General features: G+C 38.5%; 1 protein-coding gene across 1 annotated transcript in view; it reads right to left on the bottom strand.

Annotated features, from left to right (window-relative positions):
* LOC126353809 (uncharacterized) overlaps window positions 1-27668 on the bottom strand; it is a 93610-nt gene that overhangs the window by 33481 nt on the left and 32461 nt on the right. Inside the window, exon 3 of the mRNA XM_050002907.1 lies at window positions 12700-12793. Within this exon, the coding sequence (XP_049858864.1) occupies window positions 12700-12793 (94 nt within the window). The remainder of the gene's footprint in view (window positions 1-12699; window positions 12794-27668) is intronic.

Raw genomic sequence — 27668 nt, 5'->3', positions numbered from 1 at the left:
GCGGTCCACCCACCACACTGGGATGAGAAGATGATTTCGAGGGCTCCATCTTGGTCCCACGAGCAGCTCGGGAAATAAGAGTGCTTAAACAGATACCCCCCCCCCCCCCTCCCCCTCCCGGGCCTGAGTAAACCTAGTACAACTGAGGAGTGATAGGCTCCTCAGGGGTTGTCCAATAATAACTGTTCTACCCTCAACAGCGATCCAACTCTTTGGCACGCTGCACATCTTGAGAGTGAGATGTTTTTTATACAGGTTTTTACCATTCTCGTAACCTGAGAGGTTAGACCAAGATTCCCGTTTCCTATATGACACACAGTACTCCACTGTCATGCTGTACAGTGGTCACTGAAGCGTGCCTAGAGCTTATGGTAACAGAGGATTGGCACTGCTCACCAGTCTTCAGCTCAGGAATCCCAGAGTTGCCAAGCCCATACCCACAAAATGGATGCTGAGCCCCTTAGGTTCCAGAGATTCAAGTTAACCTTAATGTATTACTTTATTTATTAAGTGGGCTTTTCCCAGTAGATGTGTTGAATAAAAAGTTCAACAAAAACCGTCCTTAAAATTTTTTTCTTGGCCTGAAATATATGACGTATCAATAAGAAAATTACAAGAAAAGATAGAAAGGAATTGATTAGATGTGCACAATGTTGAGTGCAAGAATGTAATTTAAAAGCAAGCATCCCTAATTTTAAACTCAGTGACGTGGTGCTAGCGACAATCTTCCATCATACTTCACAATTAAAGAAAGAAACGAGCAAGTTTTTCCACTGTTATGAAGATCCATACAAAATTATGGGGATTGCACACCCAGAGGGTGTTTTCTTAGTAGACACTTTGAGTGGAAAATAGAAAGGTCTCTGTAATACATGTAGACGTGATCAAAAAATGTGTGTCATAAGGAATATCCCTTTACAACTACAACAGTTCTACACCACTATGTGGCACACAATAGAAATTAACCAGACTGCATAAACTAGATGAGTCATTTATTCTAGATGGAGCTGGATGTTAGGTCCATCATACCATCATATTTGACATGGGGATCAAGGTAGATATACCATTAGCTATGAAGTGTAGACATGACAGGCTAACATACAGGTACAATTGTTGAAATACCAAACAGAAGGGCATTCAGATTTACAGTAGTGACTCATTATGTACAGAGAAGTAGTGACTGATTATGTACAGAGAAGTAACACATATTCAGTAAACAAAACAGATTAAAAACCAGGTATGAATAGGTTACCTTAATACATATGCGTAACATAAGAAGATATCAACAGGATAGTGAACCCTATTCTGTATGTATGTGTGGTGTGCTAGAAGGGTGGTGGTGGTGGTGGTGGTGGTGGTGGTGGTGGTGGTGGTGGTGGTGGTTAGTGTTTAACGTCCCGTCGACAACGAGGTCATTAGAGACGGAGCGCAAGCTCGGGTTAGGGAAGGATTGGGAAGGAAATCAGCCGTGCCCTTTCAAAGGAACCATCCTGGCATTTGCCTGAAACGATTTAGGGAAATCACGGAAAACCTAAATCAGGATGGCCAGCGACGGGATTGAACCGTCGTCCTCCCGAATGCGAGTCCAGTGTGCTAACCACTGCGCCACCTCGCTCGGTTGCTAGAAGGGACAGGTGGACCTAGAAGAAAAGGATGGCCTATACCTGAGAGAAAAGGGATGATACATAAATACAGACACTACCACTGTGGAACATTAAAAGATTGTTTAAGGGTAGACTTTCAGCAGAAAGAGGTGAATCTTGACATTTACTACATAAGTTGATACTTAGTTTAGAGGTCCCTCCAAAGTAGCAAAATAGAAGGATTTACCTGAATCTGTTAATCTGTTCCATGTGTTAATTTAAAGATGACATGCAAGTGATTAACTTTTGTTTGCTATTATCCACATTTGAAAAGATAAGTAACTAACTACAGAACGCCTGACAATAAATGTTTGTTAACTGTTCAAAACATGTAACTCCTCTGGTTTGGTGGCAGTTTATGAATGCTGAAGACATTTGATGAGTAAACTGCCTTCGTAACAATGAATGTGCTGTTCCCTGTAACAACTGTGCAGGGCAATATCCCAGTATAGCTCTGTGAATTTTACCGTCTCTCACACACTACGCCAAGAGGAATTATTCATAATTATTTTTTTAAATTTTTATTGGAGATGATAAGTAATATGGCTGGGTTTGTAAGAATTTTCTAAGGGGAGGTTTAAGTAATTTAGTCCATTGAAAGTTTCATGAGCAAGGCTATAAAAGCAACGGATGATTTGACTAAATGGCTATTGGACAGCAGGTCCTGGTAACGAATGGTGCACAAGAGAAAACCACGATATATCCTAAAAAAACAGTTTAATGATCTATATGAATATAAATATTTGTTATCGGGGGTCCCAAATACACGGTAAAAGAATGATTGCATGGTAGAAATGATAAGAAACTTAATCATAGTGACATTAAGGTAAATATGTGCCTACAATTACTAGTTTATAATTCACTGTGAGGGCATTCAGCAAGTAACAAATAGGAATCAGTATTTTTACTGCAAACGAAATGCACTGCAGAACTGATTATGCATCAAATATATACAAACTATTGACATTTCTAATGAAAAGGTGAAAACTAGTTTTGAACTTTGAATATTAGCTGTTTGGTTAACGTTTAACAGTAGTGATGGCACCATTTGCCTAAGGGAAGGAATCTGCAGTATAACACATCACATTGGTGATGTGATGTGCTGCACAAGCATTTTCGAACTGACAAATAATGATTGCCACTATAAAAAGTTCATTTTTAGAATGAATTGGATAAACTACTGTTTGGATGTATGTCTTATTTATGAGCATGTATCACGGAATGGGTGGACACAGCACATCTGCAAGCCAGGACGACGATAAACATTGTACCACGTTCACCACATCTAAAAGTCGCGTGGTTTATTGTGTGTTATTGGACTCTGCCTTGGAGATATAGTGCGTGCCACAGAGAAAGAGTGGCTGTGATGATGCTTATGACAACACAGGTACAAGAGAAAATTTGTTATACATTAGCTCAGTTAGAATCTGTTAAATAAGACAGGCCGATTTTGGACTTAGTTCATATCAATATAATTGTGATGTGCTGAATGCTGCAAAGTACTTTTGCATCGAAAGGTTACTGTAAACAAGAGTAAAATATATGACACATTGTTTAACAGAAGCATAATATTTATTTTGAGAACTAGACACTGGATTTGTACACTTTATTTCCAGCAGTAACTACAGCACTTCAAGAAACGAAATTCTATCAGAAGAGGTTGGCAGGTCGGCTGAAATGTTAAGGTGAGCAAGACTGAATAATAGGAAGTCTTAACTCCCATCAGACTTTACTTCACCTCCTGATATCACACTAAGGAACCAGTGGAACATTGCACTAAAATGTTAACTTTATAGATTCCAGACCTACTTAAATGAGATTTATCCCAGAGTCATCTACATCTTGGATATAGTGAGATAGGTCTCCCATACTTAGACGTGTTGGCCTACAGGAGACCTGACAATACTTAGGACACAATGTGTATAGAATGCATACAAACACTGATAGGTATTGCCACTTTGCATCACCAACGAGCCCAGAAGCAAGTAGTGCTCAACACAGTCTGCATAGGCATTCTGCATCTGTGACAACAACAACTTGGAAAGGAGATATTGAAGACCAACAATTACAATGGTTTGTCCAAGACAGGGCTTTCAAATGTTATTACTAAAGCTAAGAAGGATGACAAAGAAGCACTTTTCTCACTTTGTTATCTTAGTGACAGTTTCCAGCATTACTGACCTCGTAACCAAAATTCTTTGGAAAAATGGTATAGAGATCTTATTTTTCAGTCAGAATAAAATAGAAGTGTTTGTTTTTTTTCTGACACAATACAGCTGCACCTGATCACCTCCAGATCACAGGAATCTATGGACTGACATGTGGCTGTGGCAAAGTATATGTAGGTTAAATGGTAATGGGCAGTTAAAGAAGCTATAAAAGAGCACAAATGTCACATGTGTTTGAAACAAAAATGAAATCTATGGTAGTGGAACATAAGGAGGACTGCACCCAAGATTTAGATTTCTACATCATCTGTGCCAACCAAGAAAAGCAGCATTTGTAGAAGGGAAGTCCAAGAATAGGGTTACAATTTCTAAGAACAAATGTAGCCAACTGAAAAATGTTCCTGTCAGAGCACAAAAAAGATGAATGTGCTCCTCTTTAAAAGACTCTGACAGAAAAATGGGCAACGAGTTGTCTCAATCCTCATTCCACCTTCCTCACCAAAAATTTTGGCATCTGGACACTCTTTTAACACAGAACGTTCTAAATCTTTTTGCCCAGTCTCTCTTCATAATAAAGCCACCACAATCAGACCTCTAACAGTGACAGCCACTATGCCTCTCTATCATCTATCACTGTCTCCTTTTTCTCCCACTGGCACTTTCTTCTGTCTGTTTCTCCCATTGTCTCTGTCTTCATTCCTTTCTCTTGCTCTTCCTTACCACTGTCTACTTCTCTGCTACTCCCACTGCCTCTATGACACACTGCTTTTGTCTTTGCCCCTTTTTTCCTCTCAAATTGCCACTGTCTCTTTCCTTCTCACTTACAGGCAGCCATCTTTCTCTTGAACCACCATCATCTCCTCTCCACATGTCCTTGGGGATGATTTTCTTGGGATTTTGACCTCTATATTGCGAAACTTTAGCATGTGGGTACAGGCGATGGGGGGAAGTGGGCAAATTTACTCACGTTAAAATTAGCTGGAGTGGAAGGGGTGGGGTGACGGGGTGGGTGGGGATGGGGGAAGGGGGAGGGAGGTAGGTGTTCAGAACTCCCAAGCCTACATATAGCCACTATTCATCTGTATTTTTCATTTACACTGTCTCCTCTCTCTTCTGCTTCCACTGCTACTATCTCTATCCATCTCTCTTTCCTGTTTACTGACTCTCACTGACTGTCACTATTTCCTCTGTCTTTGGCTTCCATTGATATTGTTTTCATTCATCTCTCTTTCTCTTTCACTGCTACTTCCTCTCTCCCACAATCACTGTCTTCTCTCTTTCTCAGCCACTGGTACTGTCTCCTCTTCTTTCCACCATTGCCACCTCTCTTTCAGCACAAAAAATGGTGAACTTGTTCACAGGTCAAAGTTTTGGGTGACAAAAGCAGAATGAGTAGTGAAATGTGAAATATGGTTTAATAGACTCATTACACACCGTGTACAGATTGGTGGGTATGCTGTACAAGAGACACGCCAAGTCTGAAAAGAATATAATGATTTACAAAAGATGTTTTTACGTTTTTTTTAGAAAGGTATGCATTGTAGATTAACGATTTGGTTCCCCACTTTTCTGTCAGGGTTTTTTATGGAGGAGCATATTCACGTTTTCTGTGCTCCAACTGAAGCATGTTTCAGCTAGTTCCCTTCTTTTCCTTGTTACAACAGGGTGTGCTGTTTATATAAAACAATTTGTTTACACACTTTGACATGTTTACTTATTGTGACACATATAAACAATAAATAAGTATGCGTAATATAAAGTTAACACAAAATCTCCACCTCACAAACGCTAGTTCACTTTATATTAATTTACATAACAGAATGTATAATGGACAAGGGAAAAAATTCCCAGTTTTCCCAGTTAAAAATACTTTTTCTCCCATGCGAAAATGCATTTTCTCCGTGTTAAGTGACAGCATACTTTCCCTAGGAAGTGTAAAAGTTATCAATCCTTTTAATGGCTATGGCTTTATACACCGTTGTAGAATTTCTCGGCAGTTTAGAAAATGAAACGCTCTCTACTACCTATAGATTACTAAGCTGCAATAGAGGCTAGGCTCTCACATATAATGCTGATCTTTTTTGTGCATGTTACACTTTAAGGAAATTTACTTTTAAAGTATAACACTTTTCAAACCACCATTCACAATATTTTCCAGTGACCTGTTAGAAATAGGTTCATTTTAGCACTTGCCAATGAGCGCCAGATAACAGACATCACCATGTTTACACAGCTACGATGACATAGAAAGCCCGTATGTTTGTACGTGTAAAACATTGAAAGATCTTACATTGTGTCATAAAAGAAACGAGGCATCAGAGAATACTCCAAGATCGGAATTTCATAATCACACTAAAATGGATAATTCGGCTCATAGTGCACATTCGCATGTCCAGATTACTAATGGAGAGGCCTCGACCTGATATTAAGCTTTTCATTGTGGTTTTTGGTATGCAAATTTTCTTGGAGTACCAGTTCCGTATTATCTCACATCTGACTCTTTAGTATGGAATGATGCCATAAGTGCTAGAAGATGAAAACGTGCATTTGAAATGCTGTAGCACTTGAAACTAGCCAACAGAGTGGAATTACACACTTCATTTCAAATAAATTGACAGCCTCAGCGGAAAAGACTAATGAAAGCCAAATTTCTTTAGCAAATCGACAAAAATAACTTCATTGTTCTGCAAGGTGATTAATGCTCAAATATCAGAAAGATGGAAATAAAATAAGATCTGAAACTAACAACATTTTAGCCCTCCGTAATTATGTAAATGTATTTTAATCCATTTGCTACCTCCCCGCCACAGAAATCCATTTTGTTATCATTTGATGTGAGAGCAGTAAATGAAGAGGAAACAGCAAAATCTCTAAACGTAAACAAGCGTCACGTGGAGACTATCCACTTCCCCACTACAAATCAGACTGCTCTCCCCATCCAAACCAAAAATTTAAAAAATCGACCTTTCAAAAAAATGGTCCTGTTGTAGTGCACATCTTTCTGAACAGTCTGATACATAAAACACATGTTCGAGGAAATGTAAGACATGGTTCCCTCCCCCCCCCCCCCCCCCCCCCGCCCCCCCCTTTTCCTACAGCTTTACATGGCGTGCTTTCCTTTCTGCGAAAGGATCTATTACCTCATCAAAGTTCAAAGTTCGACAAATGTTTTCCTACAAGAAAAATCCAAATGTCATCATCTAACACTGAAAAGTTGTTGATACAAATAATACCCACAACTGGTGTGACTTCTCGGTCTGATTACATCTATTTTGTCACTGTCTGCCATATAAAATGACATAGGCCTGCCTAATATTGCTGCAATTGTAACACCCACTAAATAAAGGTGGTTGTTCTGGCACAAATGGTCATCTTCACAGCACAAAGTACCAATATCAAATGCCTATTAGGCCTACTAAAACCAAAAAGCTTTATATTAGGAAATAGTTTCACATTTCATTCATACGCTCCAGCTTCTCAAGAATGAGATTGAAAAGCAGTAGTACGAAATTTTTGTATAAATTTGGAACTGTCATATTCTTCCATAATTTGTGTGGTGTCCCCGTTTCTTCTCCTTCCTCCCTCTAACAATCTCATCCTGACTAATTCTGTAACTATTCCGGCCAGTGTCAAGGCTCATTCTCTGCTTAACTTCACTAAACCTGCCACAATCACTGGTTTAGTTGTCCCACATTTATTCTCCAGTTGGATGTTATTATGTGTTCGTACAACGCGTTTTCTGCGCTACTCCCAGAATTCAACTTAAGCAGCTTCTAACCGAGGACTGTATAACTGGCCTTTACTAGTGTAGCGATCTGGTCAAAATCTTTCTGTCAGAATTTCATTTTATTGGATATCCCGAGAAGATAATATGTAATCTTTACCTGTTATTCCTGTTTGTCATTTATTTCCACTCTGGTAGTCTGAATCCATGGATTTCACTAGTAATTATAACAAAGCAGACCATTCACAACCCAGTCAACCACATAACAAATAGCATTTGGCATTCACCCGTTCGGCTTTATTGCACTCAGCTCATATAGCCCCATCCCATTTTGTCTGCAGGAAAGTTTATTTCTAGATACAATCGGGATTCCTCTGGCAGAGACATCATGTACACTATGCACGCATTCAAAAATCAACCTATGATTCAGTCAAAAAGCAACTTAGAATCTATTCAAAAATGTTACAAAATCAACGGGGATGTGTTTCAAAATTATGTGAATAATCGATAGACCAACGTGCGCTGAATACTAGGCACTGTGCGAAGCATGGTTTTTTTCCTCAAGAATATGAATTCGCCCCCCCTCCCCCCCCCCCCCAGTTGAAATCGCCACCCAGGGCAGACATCTCAGTTTACGCACACTAGTAAAATTTTTCCGGGGAGCCCCTGGCCACTTGCTGCTACTGCTTATACAGCTAACAGGCACACTTCTGTAGCCAGAAGTAGGAAACGGTAACACTCATACGCGACTCAACTGTGCATGCACATGTGACTGCTCGCAACTGCTCAAATGAATGTAATGTAAACAGTTGTGACATCACACACATCTGAGTCATTTTATTGTTGTTAAGCATTGCATAGTCTTCCTAAAGCCCTTGACACATTTTGCTGCTGGCAGACGCTTGTATGAGCACTGTGTTTTGTTGTTGTATGAGGCGCATTTCCTTCGCAACAGATGCTTCATTTTAATTTTTGCTCTCATTCATGTTTTATTGCTGCAGTATTATTCTGCAGAAGCAGGATACAATAATATCCTTTGTTAGAATACTGGTTCTTGCCGGCCAAAATTACAGAAATTTGAATGAAAGTTGAAACAATGAAAATTCCCGGAATTCTACAAAATTTCCGTTTTTTTCTGGTTTTCTCTAGGTTGTCCCATGTCATATACACACTGCACAAAAATGCGCAACATTTCAGGCTACACATACAGTATACCAAAAAATATAGTGTCTTATTTTCAAGTACAAAGAATTTTGTGTGACAAAATAATTTTTTGTAAGGTGCCTATGCCACCAGATGGAACCTTCGAAAAATTTCCTGGTAAAGACAGCCTGGATCGGTGTGTAATGCTCATTATACAGACATAGTGCATCATATGGTTATACTGGTGAAAAAATGATGACTAAAATTTTTGTGATGAATCCACAACATTTCTGTGTGTTCACTATGGCAGCTAAAACTACATTTATGCCTCAGCCCGATATTATGTGCATAATTAAGATAACTCTCAACCTTTGCATCCTTGTAATGGACAATGACTTCAAAAAAATTTCAAGATTCCTGGAGATCATCATTTTAAGAATATGTGGTAAAAATTTTGACAATCTGCCATGAATAGCTATTGTAGAAGTGGCCATACCCAAAACTGGTACTCTTGGTACTTGAAAATAAAGTTTTTCTGGAGTTTTTCTCAGGAACCAGCCAAGAACAAACAGTGCTCTTACAAGCTGGCTAATGGCCAACCTAGAGCATACCCAGTACAACAGAACCAAGCAATTTGCTCATTTGTGAACAAGCACCAGGAAATCGCATCTGCAGCAAGACATTGATGTTTTGGTTAACATTCCTCTCACCCTCTTGCTCAACCTGTTTTGCTATCTATATAATCTGATGGGCCATCAGTAGGAGCCCAAAGAAGTTTATCCAATAACATCAACTCTTCAGAACATGCACAGGAAAACTCCATTTTATAAGCGAATGGTACAGTGGTCCTTTACAGTGTCCAACTAATGAGTAACCCTGGAAGATCCTGAATAAGATCTCAACAGAGGGCCTGAGACATCAATCATGTAAAAAGAGGATGAAGGGGAACATGCTGTGTCCTACAACCTACAAAATTTTATGTTCAGTCATCATTTCTCTTTCAATCTCTTATTCAACTGCCTTCATGAATTCTGATGCTTTTGTGTTCCAATCCTCTTACTAACGAAAAATCATTGGAAATATTAAGAATCTTTGTAAAAATTCCTTGAAGGGCAGTCACTTTGGTAACTTCTCTTTCAGCACTTGATTAAGTGACTATAAAGGGTGATTCAGTTGCCCCTACTGATGCCATTTTATGCTACCCGTGATGTTATATCCAGCCTTCAAGAGCCATGTGTAATATTTTCACATTCTCTAGCTCGCTATGCGCAAACTATCAGTCCTACAGAAAAAATGAATTGGACCTTTTTTTGTGGAAAATTTAATGTAGTTAAATTTTGTACTGGAATATGTTTTCACTAGAGGCCATAAATTTCAAATTATTCAAGAAAAAACATACAAAGAAAAGGACCTTCAAACGCACCCCGTCTACTGGTCAGGATTTCTGGTATGTTTCACGACACTCCCTCTTACCACTGTACAAAATTGTGCAACTCCATGAATTATTTCCCATTTTCAACACTTTTTGGTCTTCACTGACTGGCCTTATTACGCCACCAGTTTAGTCAACCACTTAAAAAAAATCTGATATCTGTGTAAATGTTATCTAACAATTGTGTGAATTTTAATAGCATAAAACAAAAAATTACATTGTTATATTAGTTAACCACTCTGCCTATGAAACTACTGTGCTTGTAAGGGTTAATTTTGGATCAAACTGTCACCATAATTAGTTTTAATGTAACTCTTACAAAATTCATCTTTGTTTCATTATCCTCACAGATAATGATGTTAATGAAATAGCTGACAATGCTGGTGGCATGACAGCCCAATCAATAGTGACCAAAAAAGGTCAAACATCAGAAATATTTCATGTAGTCAGAAATATTTGTACAGTGGTAGGAAGGAGTGCCATGAACAACATACTAGAAATCTTGACTGTTGGAGGATGAGTATGGGGATGAGGGAGCATTAGAAGGTCACTTTCGTATGTTTTTCTTGTGTAACAAGAAAACTGTGACCTCCAGTGGAAAACAAATCCCAGTACAAAACTTAACTGCACTAAATTTCCTACAAAGATATCCTGTTCATTTTTTTCTGCAGAACTAATAGCTTGCATGTAGTGAGTGAGAGAATATAAAAATCTTGCACGTGATTTTTGAAGACCAAATATAACATTGCTGGTTGTATAAACAGGCACTTCTACGAGCAGCTGAATCACCCTGTATATATTGATCAACAAATGATGGCTAAAATGGAAATTTTTATTTCTCACTGAACAATGTCCAAAAGGGGTTGGAGAGCACATTAACTGATCAACTGCCTACAACAGCCCCAAAAAGGAGGACAGGTGAGAGAACTGCGCAACCAAATTAGTGAGCGCTTCTAGGTTTGCATCTTCATTAAGATGCAAACTAAAGGAAATATTTAGTTAACCTGTTACGCCAATTTGCAAATATAGTGGCCACTCACAGTTGGTGGCTAGGGTAAGAAGTAAGCAGTGACACATATCATTTACAAAGCTGACCATTCAACTTAAACTAAAGTCATCTTTTATAGAGAAGAAACAATTTTTTTAGCCTTCAGATGTAAAAAAAATTGTAAGTGCTTCTTGGAAGTAAACATAATATATTCCAAAAACTAAGAATTTTAGCTCATTCTCATGTATTTGGAGACATTTTAATTTCACTGTACACAGCAAGCCATTACGCTAGTGACTGGTTGGTTCTGCCAGTAGATGTCAATGTTAACAGTGTTTGGTTTGGGAGGTTCAGTCACTCTCTTTTTGGTCTCAGATTCTTCCCTTTAGGTCTTCCTTCAAAAGGAATATCATAGCTATTTAACATTTTGGCAATCTGTCCAAAGTTTTTTTGTTACTTTTTGCTATAATGTGGTGAGCAGTTTGTTGATGTTTCCAGTACTGTGTACAACTGATTTGCTGATATACAGCATGGAGGCAACTGTGGTCTAAAGGAGTGTGTATTTCTGTTCGTGTCACTTATCTGTTGTCTGAGCATGCATAATAGCTTCTGGCACAGAATTCTTTACTATGAAGTGAAAGGTCAAGAAAATGGGTGACTTTCATGATTTGCAAATGTTGTTCACTTCGGAACAGGATATGCAAGCCGCACACTAATTGTCTCCAGACTTTCATCTTTTTCCAAATACAAGACACAATCAGCCCTGTGATACATGAATGCTAGAGCAATTGAGGAAGTTATATGAAAATAAGTAGTGTGGCTGTACTACTGGCACAAGAAGTAACAGTCATAGGTTTGATGGTATATGCTCATAAAGTAATAAGTGAATCAAAAGTTTCTTCAATGGCAATTACTTTCTTGGGCTTGTGATTACATTACTGTTATAATGTTTACCTTTTTAAAATTTTCTGTCTTTTCATTCTAGCATTTTTCAGAAATTTCATTATGTACCTATTACAAGCTCATCATTTTATATAGAGGTCATAACAATCTTTGTTCAGTACTTGAGTTTAGTATTGTGAAACCATATTTTCTTCAAACAGCAAAACTTTTTGGTGAAATTCAGTGTATTGAGACTTTTCTTTCAGATGCTATGCCATGAAGTATAGACACCATCTGTTGTCCTTAATTACTTCTTTTCCTGTGACTGACAAATATAGAATACTAAAAGAAGTTTTCTATTTTTTATTCATATATTTTTATATTCTACCTGTAAAATCACAATAAATATATCATGCATGTATATAATAATTCATTACACTAAAATAAATGTACATTAAGAAAGTTTCTAGTGCATATTCTGACAAACGATCAATCTGTCAATCTGTCTGGGGCATTACAACTATTCAGCAATTTATTTCAAAGTTTCATAAAATTGTGGATGATTACATTTTAAGGGCAAATAAAGATATTACAGTACAAGACAACCAACAGTTTAAATAAAGATAAAGGTATACACAAAACATACAACCTCTCATTTTATAGCCTAAAGATTAAAAAAGGTTTTTTGTTTTTTAATTTAAGTATGAAAGAGTACTCACTGTATATCAAAGAAAGCACAATCTTTTACTTGTGGCCAACTGGTATTCAACACATCTCTGAGGGCACCGTTTGTTCTTTTCGGATCACGTGATTCTGAAACAGTGACTTATTAGACAATATAATTGACATTTGAAAGCAGCTTGGATTCAAAAAAGAAAATGGGAAAAAGTTATGACTGAAGAATGAGAAATTCATGAGTAACAGAAAAGAAGACTTAAATTTCAAGTTTGTGACTGATTCCATCTAGTATCTTGATACACTTCAAAAGGTACAATATGTAAGCCAAGACATCTGTCATTACATCTCACGATTCAGCGATTTCTATCAAAACGTTTTGGGCAGCCACAGTGCTGCCCTGTACTCCACTCATCTGATCCATTAATACGTGGTACTAGTTATTAGTCCCCCTTCTACATTGATCTATTGTGGGTTGCAACATTATTTTTAGCATAGAGTGAAATTCTAGGAAGAGGAGAAGTTTAATATCAATTGTTCTCCAGTCTCAAGCTGTAATTTACTTCACTTGATGGTGTAACTAACAATACAAAACCAGTTGTGTTTTTTAAATAAAGTAACCATACAGCTGCCATGGTGTATCTTTTACTAAATATTAAAAATAAATTACAACTTTATGTGTAATTATGTTATCCACATTACTGTTTTTTACGCACTAACATCACTTTGATTGTGTAAAGACTTGAAACACAAAAATGAGTACATCTGTGACACCCTCAGGAAAACTTGTTTCTCATTTCTTCAGAAGAGTCTGACATACTGATGGTGAAGAACAGACAAATTCCTGTGGTCAGTGTTCACAAATAACAAATGCAAAAGAAAAACATTACACAAGCTGCCTGAAATTATTTTTTATTGCAATAAGAGTGGAATGTGTGTGTGTGTGTGTGTGTGTGTGTGTGTGTGTGTGTGTGTGTGTGTGGTGTTCATTCAAATGATCATTCTGTCACGTCCTTTAACACTGACCATTTCTTCTGGGACTACCTGTACATAAAAATCAACTATTTAAGGCTAACTCCATTACGTGTTTCTACAAAATGACAGCAAGAACAATGAGAGGTAGGATATACTCCATAAAAGCACTTTTATGGATTTATGGTTAAGAGTGCTCTAAAAAGTTTGATGCCAACCTCTGTTTCCTATTATCTTGCATTATTCTTGTCAGCTCTACATATAGCTGTGAACAATCACATTACACATATCTACCTAAAAGCAAGGATCATCCTCTTCTGCCCAGATGACTGTGGTGCCACATCATGGCACGTATCCAGTGAGAAACCCAAGGCACTGGGTAGTTATTAACATCAATGATCTCTCCATTGCCAGTTGCACGATTATGGGGGCAAGGAGCACATGCTTATAAATTTAGTGTTCCAAGTATCAGGCAAGCACAACCTGGCCACCACTGAATGCCGTGAAACCACATGCCATGTTCATGCGAGCTCAACTGTTAGACCAATGGGCATTACAAGGACTGATGTCATCCTACTTATGTCACAGGCCACAAAGTTTTAAGATTTGTCATGAAAAATGATTTTTGTCTCTCTCCCTCTCTCTCACACTCTCTCTCTCTCTCTCTCTCTCTCTCTCACACACACACACACACACACACACACACACACACAGAGCATATAAGTGTATTTCCAACATCCTCCACAATCTGTTTTTCTCATTACCTACAACACTTCTCCCTCTATTGCTCCTACCAGCACCAAGTTTACAAACATTCGATATTGTAGCAGATGTACTACTCATGTGTTCCTCCTCTTGATAATGGTGTTCCAGGAATGTTTTTCTTCATACTTTCTTCATATTTCACCTGTCCACTTACTTTTCCTATACTTTATAATCAAATGTCAAATTCTCTTCCTTTCCATATACCTTATGATCAACATTTCACTTCCAACTTCCATTCAATGCTGTGCTCCAGACAAACCCTATCAGGAACTTCCTTCTTCACACTTTGGGGACTAAGCTCAAGCATAGGTTAGATCACAATGTTGTGTTCATAAGATTGCAGCTGAGTATAGGTTGGACCAAGATTTTCTTGACATGTGTATCACTTAAAAACTGGACTAATTTCATATGAGAAGAATGTACATGTTTCGTGCTTCCTGTAGCTCACAGGTGTTGCCTTCTGTTGTCAATTTCTAGAACTAAAAAAAAATTAACAGGTACAACAGATGCTGTTGCTGTCACGAATGGCTGAGCCAATAAAAATTTTAGAAGTTCAAAGCAAGAAATTGCTCAGTAATTCTCCTCGCACTTTCTTTTTGGAAGGATAATTGTACTTTCTGCCACCATTACTTTAAAATGTGTATCTATCAAGAATATAGGTTCCAAGACTTACCAAGCGGAAAAGTGCCGGTAGACAGGCACAATAAAATAACACACACACAAAATTTCGAGCTTTCGCAACCGGCGGTTGCTTCGTCAGGAAAGAGGGAAGGAGAAGGAAAGATGAAAGGATGTGGGTTTTAAGGGAGAGGGTAAGGAGTCATTCCAATCCCGGGAGCGGAAAGACTTACCTTAGGGGGAAAAAAGGATAGGTTTATACTCGCGCGCGCACACACACACACACACACACACACACACACACACACACACACACACACACACACATCCATCAATACATATACAGAAACAAGCAGACATATTTAAAGGCAAAGAGTTTTCCCATGTGGAAGTTTCTTTCTATTTTATTTATATCAAGAAACTAAAGTGAATATGAAAAATACATCTTGAAGGTTGGTCTTCTTTTAGTTTGTAAATTGCTCTTGAAGCTATGACAATTATATATATGTCAGAAATGCTTTAAATAATGGCATGAATGGCCAGTTTTCTAGGCCCAACATTCTTCTAAGTGGCTAGTGTTCACAGTGTTAATTACATACCTTTATTGCATACCAATCAAGTAAATTTCCTGAAAAAAAATAACATCTTCCTTGTTTTACAAGTCCTGCATAATCATGCTTCATAGATAAAATTATTTCTGTACTTTTACAATTGCCAAGTTGTTCCAATAATTAATATTAATATAGTCATTGTTCTGCTTCCTAGCATTTGTCATCACTTTCTTCTTTACTTTTCTTATGCTTAATCCATATTTGGAAGTAAACATACTGTTAATCTGAACTAACCAGTTTATTGAGTTTTCCTTACTTTCAGCCAGAATAGTTATGTGCTTTGCTAATCTAAGTGTTTGTACTTGATCATCTTGCACTTTTGTACCTATTCCGAAATTTTGTTTAACTTTCCCCATTGCTTCTTTAAAATACCGATGAAACAAGCTACAAGCCTGCCTCATGAAAAGATGTGTATGTGTCTTGATCTTCCACTTTCATAGTCTCACATGCATACAGTAGAGAATAAACATTCTTCTATAATTCATCTTCACTGTCTCAAGTTTCCAAGCACCTTTATCCACCTAACATTATTAAAGACTTTCTTTCCATCCATGAACGCTAAGAAAAGTCCTAATTTTCCTTTACTCCTCTTCCACTTCTGAGTGCAGAGTCAGAATTGTTTCACTGCAACTTTACCTTTTCTGAAATCAAAATAATCTTGGTTCCCATTATTTTAGTTTTTATCCTTCTGTACATTATTCAGTCATTAGTTTAAAAACAAACTGACTGAGCCATATTTTCAGTTTTTTTTATCACTCCATCTTTAGCAGCATGAAGATGAAGCATTTTTGGAAATATGATGACCAGTTTTATTCCACAGAAGCATTTCTATTATTGTAATGTGTAAAAGGTGGTGGGTGGGAATTACTAACACATATCTGTAATCTTTATTTCTTTTTATAATAATAATAAACAACTTAAAAATGTGCAGAGTGTAACCCTATTGACAAATTAATTTGCAATGTGATTATACAATGACTCGTTCCACATCATTACGATCTATCACGCAAAAGATCCATGCTAACATGTCACTAACCAACCAACAAGCTGACTGACTTTTCTTTAGACCCAGTCAAGCAGTCTCATGATTCCACAGCTTCCCACTGATTTCTACAACTCAAAAGATATTGTGAAAGGCAATCAAACAATTTAAAATCAGAGATGTTACAACAGTATATACTAAAATTGAGTTAAAGTCCAAATTCACAACAGCTGTTTAATGCACCCAAGGTTTTACCAGGGAGTGACATGTTTTTATGCACACTTGTACCTTGGAATTTGTGTCACATGAAATATTAGTTTCATGAGTACATCACTTTATTGTCTTCTTTGTTTGGTAGGTTATGTTAACTACTAGAGCTTTTACTTATGTAGTTTTATTCTACATGCAGATATGACCTGAAGAGATGCCTCCAGGATATGAAACTGATTGTCATACAGTAAAAACACAATAAACTGCTATCTAATTAACGGAAAATCTCATATAAAGATGTGAAACAATTACTAACAAAGAGATAGAGGGGCTGGCCAGTACTTACCTCAGCTCAGTACAGCCGATAGAAACACAAAAAACAACCGAAAATTTAAGTTCCTAGCTTTCGGAATAAATGTTCCTTCATCAGGGAGGAGACTTAAATTTTCAATTGTTTTTTGTGTTTCTATCGGCTGTACTGAGCTGAGGTAATAAACTGCTATTGTGGGTTTGGGCTTCACTCAATTTTAATACAGACTATTGTACTGTCTCTGATTTTAAATTATTTGACTATCCTTCAACATTGTGTATCAAAAGACATCTTATCTGCTCCTGGTGATTTCTTGTATCTCAGGCGATTATGCACTCAGCTGAATTTCACGTTAATGAATCACCTGTTTATGGCACTTCTTTTCTTTCTGGTTCTTTCGTCATTCTTTGGAACAGGTTTTCCCAGTGTACAAACCTTACATGAGATAACCTCACATGTGCAAATTTAATCTTCCTGTACAACTTCTGTTTCCTACAACTATCCCTTTCTGTTTTGTAGAGTCTCTTCTTATTCATTTTGATCCAGCATATTTGCCTTTGATAATTTCATTTCACTGAAATCTTTACTTCTCACTTGCTATCCAACCCAAAGCATTCTTTCTTTGCCAAGATGGAGTATTTCCAGAGTTATCCAATGGCCTTTTTGTCTCTGCCTTAATTATTTCCTCCATTGTTAGATTCTGTTCCTCTCCCTCTGAACCACTCTTAAGGCTATTACTTATGCTACTGATCCTTCCCTGAGAGAATCTGAAGTTAATCTCATTACAATGTTCCTCTTAATTATGCACTTCTACTGTTCATTAACATGTGATTGTGATTCAAGTCTACTTGTAGTTGGGTGTTTGCAGCAATCCAGTATTCCATTTATAACCCCCAGAACCACTTCTGACAGATCAAGCATCTCTTGTACTCTACGACATGCAACATTTGAAAAGAGGCAATATGGATGACAATGAACAACTGTATCAAACAGTGCAGATGGATGCAGTCTTGGAATGAGAGGATCCCTGGTGAATGGACTGACCCCCCCTACCCCGAAGACTTAAATCCCATCAAACACATGTGGGATATGTTGAAGAGATGTATTATACTATGTCCAAATGCACCAATGACCAGTCATAGGCCATGATGTGGAAGAATAGAACACCCTACCACAAGTACTATTTACCAATTTCGTGGCAAGCAAGAGAGCAAGTTACAAAGCAGGTATTGCTGTCAGTGGTGATCACACACACCATTAAAAACCATCTGTAACATCCAGAAGACCGTCATCAACCATGGAGACTTTGGTGTAACCTTGGAAAAAAAAGTGTCATTTCTCTTAGTCTCACTGCATATTTCTTTCAGTTACTACCTGTACTGTATTGTAGCAGCTCTTCCAATGTACAGTCCAAGCTTTATCGAGCTATGTTTCTTGGCAGTGACACATCATGTGAAAGTTACTTTCATCCTTAAGTTTTCATATCAAAGTAGTTAACATGTCAGAAGAAGGCAATGGCAACTAACCTTCAGAACACAATCCATAACTACAATAAAATAGGTACGATTCCATTTGACAATTGTATGTTGACAAGGAAATTAATATGCGAAGTTTCATATGCCATGCTTCTTTAACAATCACATTTTAAGTGCAACTGAGCACTTTGTAGACTAAGATCACATGAAAAAGTGCTATAATGTGCAGCAATCAATACCAAAAAAACTCCATTCAAAATCAAACAACTTCTTTCAGAGAAATTAGGGAAATAAGTAACACCCAGAAAAATGCAAAATATTAAAAGCATAATCTTATATAGCTACTGTACTTGGCCATCTATTTAATGGGTCAGTTTCCTAACTTACTTTCAAACACAGTAAGGTATGCCATGGTAGGGCCTCTCTTCAAGAAAGGTATTGCTGTGTGTATACGGACAAGGAAAATGAAATTCCCGGTTTTTTCCCGAATGTCCCGTTTAAAAAATATACCTTTTTCCGGACGAAAGTAAACTTTTCCCGTGCTAAGTGACAGTAGGTTTTCCGTGGATTTTTCCCTCGGACATGTAAAACTTCAATCCTTTGAATGGTTAATGTATTACACACTGGTGTAGAACTTCCAAGGGGAAGAAAAAAAAAATAATAATAATAATAAAAAAGAAATTGGGAAGAGTTTTTGGAAAGACTTTTGATGAAGAAAAGGAAAGAAGTTTTGGAAAGACCTTTGATGTGCAGGAACATATATGCTGCATATTTTCATATTACGAAAGTATAAATTCGAATTGCTCCAAACACAGGACGTTAATGTCTGGAGTGTTCAAATGGAGATTGCGATCCCCTTTCGTAAGCCACGTGATCTCGCCAGCCGATGTCAGCAGATATACAGAGCATAGGACACGTGTTGTAGTCAGCCAATAGCAAGATCACTGATACGTAGCGAAAACACAGAAAGATGAAAAGTTAATGGTTTACATTAATATACATGTTGTTGTTGTTGTTGTCTTCAGTCCTGAGACTGGTTTGATGCAGCTCTCATTAATATACATAGCATAGCTATAATAAAAGGTAAAAATTTCACATATAATTTTGGTATTGAAGATTAACAAGCTACAAGAGAAGCTAAGCTTTCACATGTAATACTGATATTTTTTTTGCATGTATTGTACTTTAATCTACATCACACAAACGTGCCAATAAATTTAAAATAATGACATAAATGTCTGGTCTTCTGGGCTCGAAAATCTTGTAAGTGGCTGGTCCTCAAAGTGCTCAGTTTTAAATGCTCTGTGATTTAAGAAATTCATCCCACTTTCTCATACTAACATAATTCACACTAACATAATTCATCTTGCATAAAAAGTAATTTACTTTGAAAAATAACACTTTTCGAACCATCATTTGCACTACCATCCCGAGACTGCTAGAAATTCGATTTAGCAGTTGCCAGAGAGCGCCAGAAAACAGGCATTATTGCGCATGCGCAGATGAAGTGGTGTAGGAAGCCAGCATGTTCGTATGTATAAAGTACTACGAGAGCTTACATTACGCCATAAAAGAAACACAACATCAGAGGGTAATCCAAAAGCATCAGAATTTCGTAAACTATATTAAAATGCACATTTTGGCTTGAAGTGCACATTGGTTTTTTCCCGATTCACAATGAAGTAGGTCCCATCTGATATTAAGGTTTCAGTGTGGTTTTTGGGATGAAAATTTTCTTAGAGTACCAGTACCATACTATATCATATTTGGTTCTTTATTATGGTATATTGTCATACATGGCAGACGATGAAAACGTGCACCTGAAATTCAGTGAACAGTTTGAACTAGCCAGTAGTGCGGCATAATGAAACACTTCCGTTTCTTTAGCAAAACGGACAGAAATAACTTAATTGTTCTGCAAGGCGATTAATGGTTGACTGCTAAAAACTTGGAAATAAAATAAAATCAGAAAACTGAAACCAATAATACATTTTTGCCCTCCGCAATTACGTGAATGTATTTTAATTCATTTGATAGCTCCCGTCAACAGAAATCCGTTTTGTTTTCATTTGATGTGGGAGCTGTAAACAAGGAGGAAACAGCAAAATCACGTAACGCAAACACGAGTCATGTAGAGACTAACCCCAGCACTACTACAACCCTGTGTATACGCGAATCTGGCAACTAGGCCTTACGAGAAAAATTTCTCTCTTTAGCATCTGGGTGCTTACTGCTACTGCTAATACGGCTAACAAACTCACTTGAAGTAATGGAAGTGGGAGAAAGTACTGCTCATACACGAGTCAACTGCGCATGCGCATGAGCCCACTGGCAACTGGTCAAATGAACCTAATGTAAACAGTTGTAACATCACGCTCACAGAAAGCAGTTTATTGTTACGAAGTATAATGTAGTCTTCGCCCTAAGGCCTTTGACATATTTTTGCTGTTTGCAGACGCTTGTGCGTGCACAGTGTTTTGTTGTTGTAAATGGCGCATTTCCTTTGCCACTAAAGTTTAATTTTTTTCCTCTCCTTTATATTTTACTGTTGCAGTATCATTCTCCAGTAGCAGGATACAGTAACATTCTTTGCTAGAGAATCAATTCTTACCAGTCGAAATCACAAAAATTTAACTGAAAGCTAAAACAATGAAAAATTCCCAGAACTCCGAAAAATTCCCAGGTTTTTCCCGGATTTTCTGGGTCGTATACAACCTGTATTAGAAAAAGTATTAATAACTGTCAACCCATTTCAGAACAAACTTTCTCCTCAAAAGTTTTGTAATGTAAAGTAATGTATATATGTTGAAATGAGAATAACTACAGCTATAAAATTCTGAGTCAGTCACAATTTGGATTCCAGGAGGACTTTTCCACTGAACATACCACCTACCATTTCACTGACTACTTATTAAAATATCTGAATGGCAAGATTTCATCTACTAGCATTTGTTGGGGTTGTTTTGAGGTGCAATGTAAACGATTCACTTCGTGTGGCATGTTAGGTAGCTCATATAGCTTTCATGCCAAATCTTTTTGAAAGGGGGAAAAATTACTACTGGTGTTCATAGGGTTCAATTCTGGGACCACTCCTGACCTTGTAATACATAAACGTCCTTCCATCTTACATTGTTACAGCAAATATAATTTTCCTTCCTGTTGATCAGGCACCATACTAAAACCCAACAGACCTGCAACAACAGAAGGAGCAATACATGAAATATTCAGAAGGATTACTGATTGATTCTCAGTGTAAACAGTCTGTCAACTAACTTAGAAAAGACACAATTCATTCATCAAACAGTCCCTGGGTGTACTGCCAGTTCATAGTGTACAATGGGCACAAAATTTCAGTGAACAGACATCTCACAATCATAAGGTGCACTGATGGAACTGAGCTCCTGAGAGCATGCAGCCAATTAATATCCCCCAACCCCGAAAGCCACTCCGTCCACAGTTTGTGACCACAGTCGTATGTTGTAGGTTGTAAAGATGCTAGTGTTGGCATCTGTGACAGCATTGATGTAAGTTGTCTGTCTGCCCTGGTCGTGGGGGCAGGAGATATAAGTAGGCCACAAGACCGCAAGAGCTCAACTCGTCAGTGCATGCAACGATGGTGACATGCCTGATTGCCAAAATACTCTGCCTGTTGGGCACTATGAATTGGAAGTACAACTGTCGACTGTTCAATCAACAAATACACCACGAGAAATAGAATCTTTGTGAGGAGGAGATGTATCACAGCATGAAGAAATTTTACAAGTTCTTGGATTTCCGAAGAGATGTTGTGCCGAACTTTGCTAAGGTAATGCATCACATCAATTCTGCAGCAGCCAGGAGAATCAATAAGTGGGCCAGCCTTGCTTTGGTACATAAGAGTGCATTTTACCTGCCAGAGTCTTGAGTACAACTCCCATGAGCTATTCAGACTAAATTTACAATTGGCCATTCATTTTAATTCCTGGACCTGGGATTGGCTTGATGCTATTGCCTGAGTGGCAACCAATACCATCCACAGGATGTCAAATGTGAAAATTCTCTTGTCTCTCTGAGAAATCATCACCACTGGAGGCCCCATGCGAAGTTGGTCATCAATCTGACTGACATGGAGCCAAGTGACAATACGGTTTCAGATCTGGAGAAGGGCCTTAGCTTTGATTCCGCCCCTAAGTTCACACCAGTTGTGGACATTGTCAGCACAGCTGAACAAGTTGTGGTGCGACTACCGCCTGAAGCAGCCAAAGAAGTATATTGTGAAACCTGACGAGAACTAAGTCTACGAAGATGAACATTATCAGCAGAGAGATGGCAGCTATTTGGGACCTGAGAGAGTCCCCCGAGACTGTCGTCTTACCCCCTGAAAAAGGCAACACTACTGCTGCACTTTCCCACAAGGACTACATTGAGAAGATGCAGAGCTTGGTACATGACAACACCGACAGGAAGATCAATGCCGACCCCACAAAGACTGTGGAGAACAAGGCTAGAGCTCTTCTCAAGGACACCGATTTACCTGAGGGGGCCGCCAAGAAACTGTTACCTCAAAGACTTGTATCGCCAAGACTTTATGGACTCCCTAAGTCCAAAGAGATGGGGTGACATTGCATCCCAATATCAATAACATTAGGGCACTAACATATTTGCTGACAAAATACATGATGGAAATACTAAGCCCTTATGTGGGTAAATGCACTCATCATATTCACAATTCTGTGGATTTTGTAAAACACTTCAACAACTTCAGAGTAAAAGTCTTGGACATCCAGGTGAGTTTTGACGTTGTTTCGTTATACAGTAGGGTACCTCTACAAGAGTCACTAGAACTTATCACTAGAACTTCTTGGTCAGAAATTAGACGATAAGACCACCAACCTTTTTAGGTATGTCCTGACCTCCAGGTATTTTCTGTTTCATGGAGAATACTATGAACAAATGGCAGGAGTTGCAATGGGCAGGCCACTCTCGCCTCTGGTCACAATTTTGTATATGGAGTACTTTGAGGAGGAAGCCCTGGCGCCAACCAAATGGAACTCATGTATTTTTTTCCGTTATGTGAATGACATGTTCATCATCTGGCCCTATGCAAAAACAAACTCGTTGACTTCATTACATATTTGAACTCCACACGTCCCAACATCAAATTCACTATGAAGACAAAGGCAGAAGGAAGATTACCATTTCTGGATGTCATGGTCAAGAGAAGAGCTGATGGAATCCTTGGCCATTGAATGTATCAGAAGGAAACACATACTGACCTACATGATGTTGTTGTTGTTGTGGTCTTCAGTCCGGAGACTGGTTTAATGCAGCTCTCCATGCTACTCTATCCTGTGCAAGCTTCTTCATCTCCCAGTACCTACTGCAACCTACATCCTTCCGAATCTGCTTAGTGTAGTCATCTCTTGGTCTCCCTCTACGATTTTTACCCTCCACGCTGCCCTCCAATACGAAATCGGTGATCCCCTGATGCCTCAGAACATGCTCTACCAACTGATCCCTCCTGCTGGTCAAGTTGTGCCACAAACTTCTCTTCTCCCCAATCCAATTCAATACTTCCACATTAGTTATGTGATCTACCCATCTAAGCTTCAGCAGTCTTCTGTAGCACCACACTTCGAAAGCTTCTATTCTCTTCTTGTCCAAACTATTTATCGTCCATGATTCACTTCCATACATGACTACACTCCATACAAATACTTTCAGAAATGACTTCTTGACACACAAATCTACACTCTATGTTAACAAATTTCTCTTCTTCAGAAACGCTTTCCTTGCCATTGCCAGTCTACATTTTATATCCTCTTTTATTCAACCATCATCAGTTATTTTGCTCCCCAAATAGCAAAACTCCTTTACTACTTTAAGTGTCTCATTTCCTAATCTAATTCCCTCAGCATCACCCGACTTAATTCGACTACATTCCATTATCCTCGTTTTGCTTTTGTTGATGTTCATCTTATATCCTCCTTTCAAGACACTGTCCATTCTGTTTAGTTGCTCTTCCAGGCCCTGTGCTGCCTCTGACAGAATTACAATATCATCGACGAACCTCAAAGTTTTTATTTCTTCTCCATGGATTTTAATTCCTACTCCAAATTTTTCTTTTGTTTCCTTTAGTGCTTGCTCAATATACAGATTGAATAACATCGGGGAGAGACTACAACCCTGTCTCACTCCCTTCCCAACCACTGCTTCGCTTTCATGCCCCTCGACTCTTATAACTGCCACCTGGTTTCTGTTCAAATTGTAAATAGCCTTTCGCTCCCTGTATTTTACCCCTGCCACCTTTAGAATTTGAAAGAGAGTGTTCCAGTCAACATTGTGAAAAGCTTTCTCTAAGTCCACAAATGCTAGAAACGTAGGTTTGCCCTTCCTTAATCTAGCTTCTAAGATAAGTCGTAGGGTCAGTATTGCCTGACGTGTTCCAACATTTCTACGGAATCCAAACTGACCTCCCCCGAGGTCAGCTTCTACTAGTTTTTTCATTCGTCTGTAAAGAATTTGCGTTAGTGTTTTGCAGCTCTGACTTATTAAACTGATAGTTCGGTAATTTTCACATCTGTCAACACCTGCTTTCTTTGGAATTGGAATTATTATATTCTTCTTGAAGTCTGAGGGTATTTTGCCTGTCTCATACATCTTGCTCACCAGATGGTAGTTTTGTCAGGACTGGCTCTCCCAAGGCCGTCAGTAGTTCCAATGGAATGTTGTCTACTCCGGGGGCCTTGCTTCAACTCAGGTCTTTCAGAGCTCTGTCAAACTCTTCACACAGTATCGTATCTCCCATTTTATCTTCATCTACATCCTCTTCCATTTCCATAATACTGTCCCCAAGTACATCGCCCTTGTACAGACCCTCTATATACTCCTTCTACCTTTCTGCTTTCTCTTCTTTGCTTAGAACTTGGTTTCCATCTGAGTTCTTACCTACATATGCATGCAGAAAGCTTCCATCACCCTTCACAGAGTATTGGGGTACTAAAAACACTAGTACACAGGGTGCACGCCATTTCAGATGCTTCCCATGGAGCTAGAACACCTTAGAACTCTATTTCGAAAAAACGGGTACACAGAATGGCAGATTTGACGTGCCTTCAACCCACAACAGTACAATCTGTGGAGATGTAAGAAATCACGGAGCAAGATTCAGCCACTGCCTTTATACCATACGTGGATGCACTACTGGGAAAATCAGATGCATACTGAAGAAGCACTGAGTAAAAACTGTGTTTAAGCCACTCAATAAAACATAAACATTAATGGAAAGTGTCAAAAATGATCTTGGTTTGCAGCACACCAGAATATATCGCATTCTATATAAATGTGGGAAAACATATATTGGACAGACAGTGAGCACTGTTGAAGATTGTTGCCGAATATGCCAGAGGCACAGTCAACTGATGCATCCCAACAAGTCAGTGGTTGCAGAGCTCTATTTATCCTATAATCATGTGATAAGAGTATAAACTTACCAGCTCTTGGCACAGACTTCTGATCTGATGTTACTGAGTACACCAAGGCACACTCAACTGATGTATCCCAACAAGTCAGAACTTGTAGAGCACTATTTGTCCAACAATCACGTGATGGAGTACAAACTTACCAGCTCTCGGCACAGACTTGTGAATACTGAGACAGTTTCATTAGAGAAGAAATAGAAATTCACATCAGGGACAATCCTATCAACCGAGATTGTAGCTATAATCTTACCAAGGTTTGGGAACAAGCACTGAGTTTAATTAAGAAGACTTTCAGCAAACAAATCGATCTGGCGACCAGAGTAGGCACGGAACTTAACGTCAATGATATCACTGACGTCAATGCTAGTATCTCCGCAACCTCCGGCGCTTGCAGCCATGGGTGCAGACAGCAGACCCAGCGGCTGGCAGTTGCAAGGGATATTAGTCGGTCGCATGCCCACAGGAACTCAATTCGTCAGTGCATCTGACAATGGCAACATGTCTCATCGCTGAAATATTGTACCTGTTTGACACTTAGAATTGGCAGTATACTCGTGGACTGTTTGACCAATAAATACGACAGGAGAAACTGAAGAATCACATCACAGTTCACCCAATTCTGTACAAAGCATGATATATCACCATCAATAATCATACACATCTACAGCTATACTTTGCAACCACTGCAAAGTGCGTGGCAGAGGGTATGTTCCACTGTACCCGTAATGGTTTTCTTCCTGTTCAGCTCGTGTGTGGAGTCTGGGAAGAAGGATTGTTTAAATGCCTGTGTGTGTGTGTGTGTGTGTGTGTGTGTGTGTGTGTGTGTGTGTATGTGTGTGTGTGTGTGTGTGTGTGTGTGTGTGTGTGTGTGCTGTAATTCGTCTGATCTTGTCCGCGTGATCCCTATGTGAGCAATACATAGGAGTCTGTAGCAAATGTCTGTAGTCATCATTCAAAAACAGTTCTTGTAAATTTGCAAGAAAGCTATCTCTTGATAGTTTTTGTCTGTGTTCAAGAGTCCATCAGTTCAATTTCTTCAGCATCTCTGTGATGCTCTCCAACCGATCAAATAAACCCGTTACCATTCATGCTGCTCTCTTCTTTATATATTCAATATCCCCTGTTAATCCTACTTTGTAACAGTCCCAAACACTTGAGCAATATTCTAGGATGGGGCGCATGAGTGATTTGTAAGCAATATCCTTTGTAAACTGATTGCATTTCCTCAATACTCTGTTTTACCCACAACTGAACCTATATGGTCATTTGATTTTATATACCTACAAAGTTTTACACCTAGGTATTTCTACGAGTTGGCTGATTCTAGCAGTGACTCATTGATATTATAGTCACAGGATGCTACTCTTTCTTTTTGTGAAGTGCACAACTTTACATTTCTGAACATTTAAAGTAAGCTGTCAATCTTTGCACCAGTTTGAAACATTGTCAAGAACAGACTGAATATTTATGCAGCTTCTTTCAGTCAGTACTTCATTACAGATAACTGCATCATCTTGCAAAAAGTCTGAGTTACTATTAATATCGTCTGCAAAGTCATTAATATACAACACAAACAGCAAGGGTCTCAACACAATTTTGCTGGGACACAC

Source organism: Schistocerca gregaria, chromosome 3 (assembly GCF_023897955.1).
Source record: "Schistocerca gregaria isolate iqSchGreg1 chromosome 3, iqSchGreg1.2, whole genome shotgun sequence".
Taxonomy (NCBI): Eukaryota; Metazoa; Arthropoda; class Insecta; order Orthoptera; family Acrididae; genus Schistocerca; species Schistocerca gregaria.
Note: the sequence above shows the minus strand (reverse complement) of the source record. Positions and strands in the feature narration are given on the sequence as shown.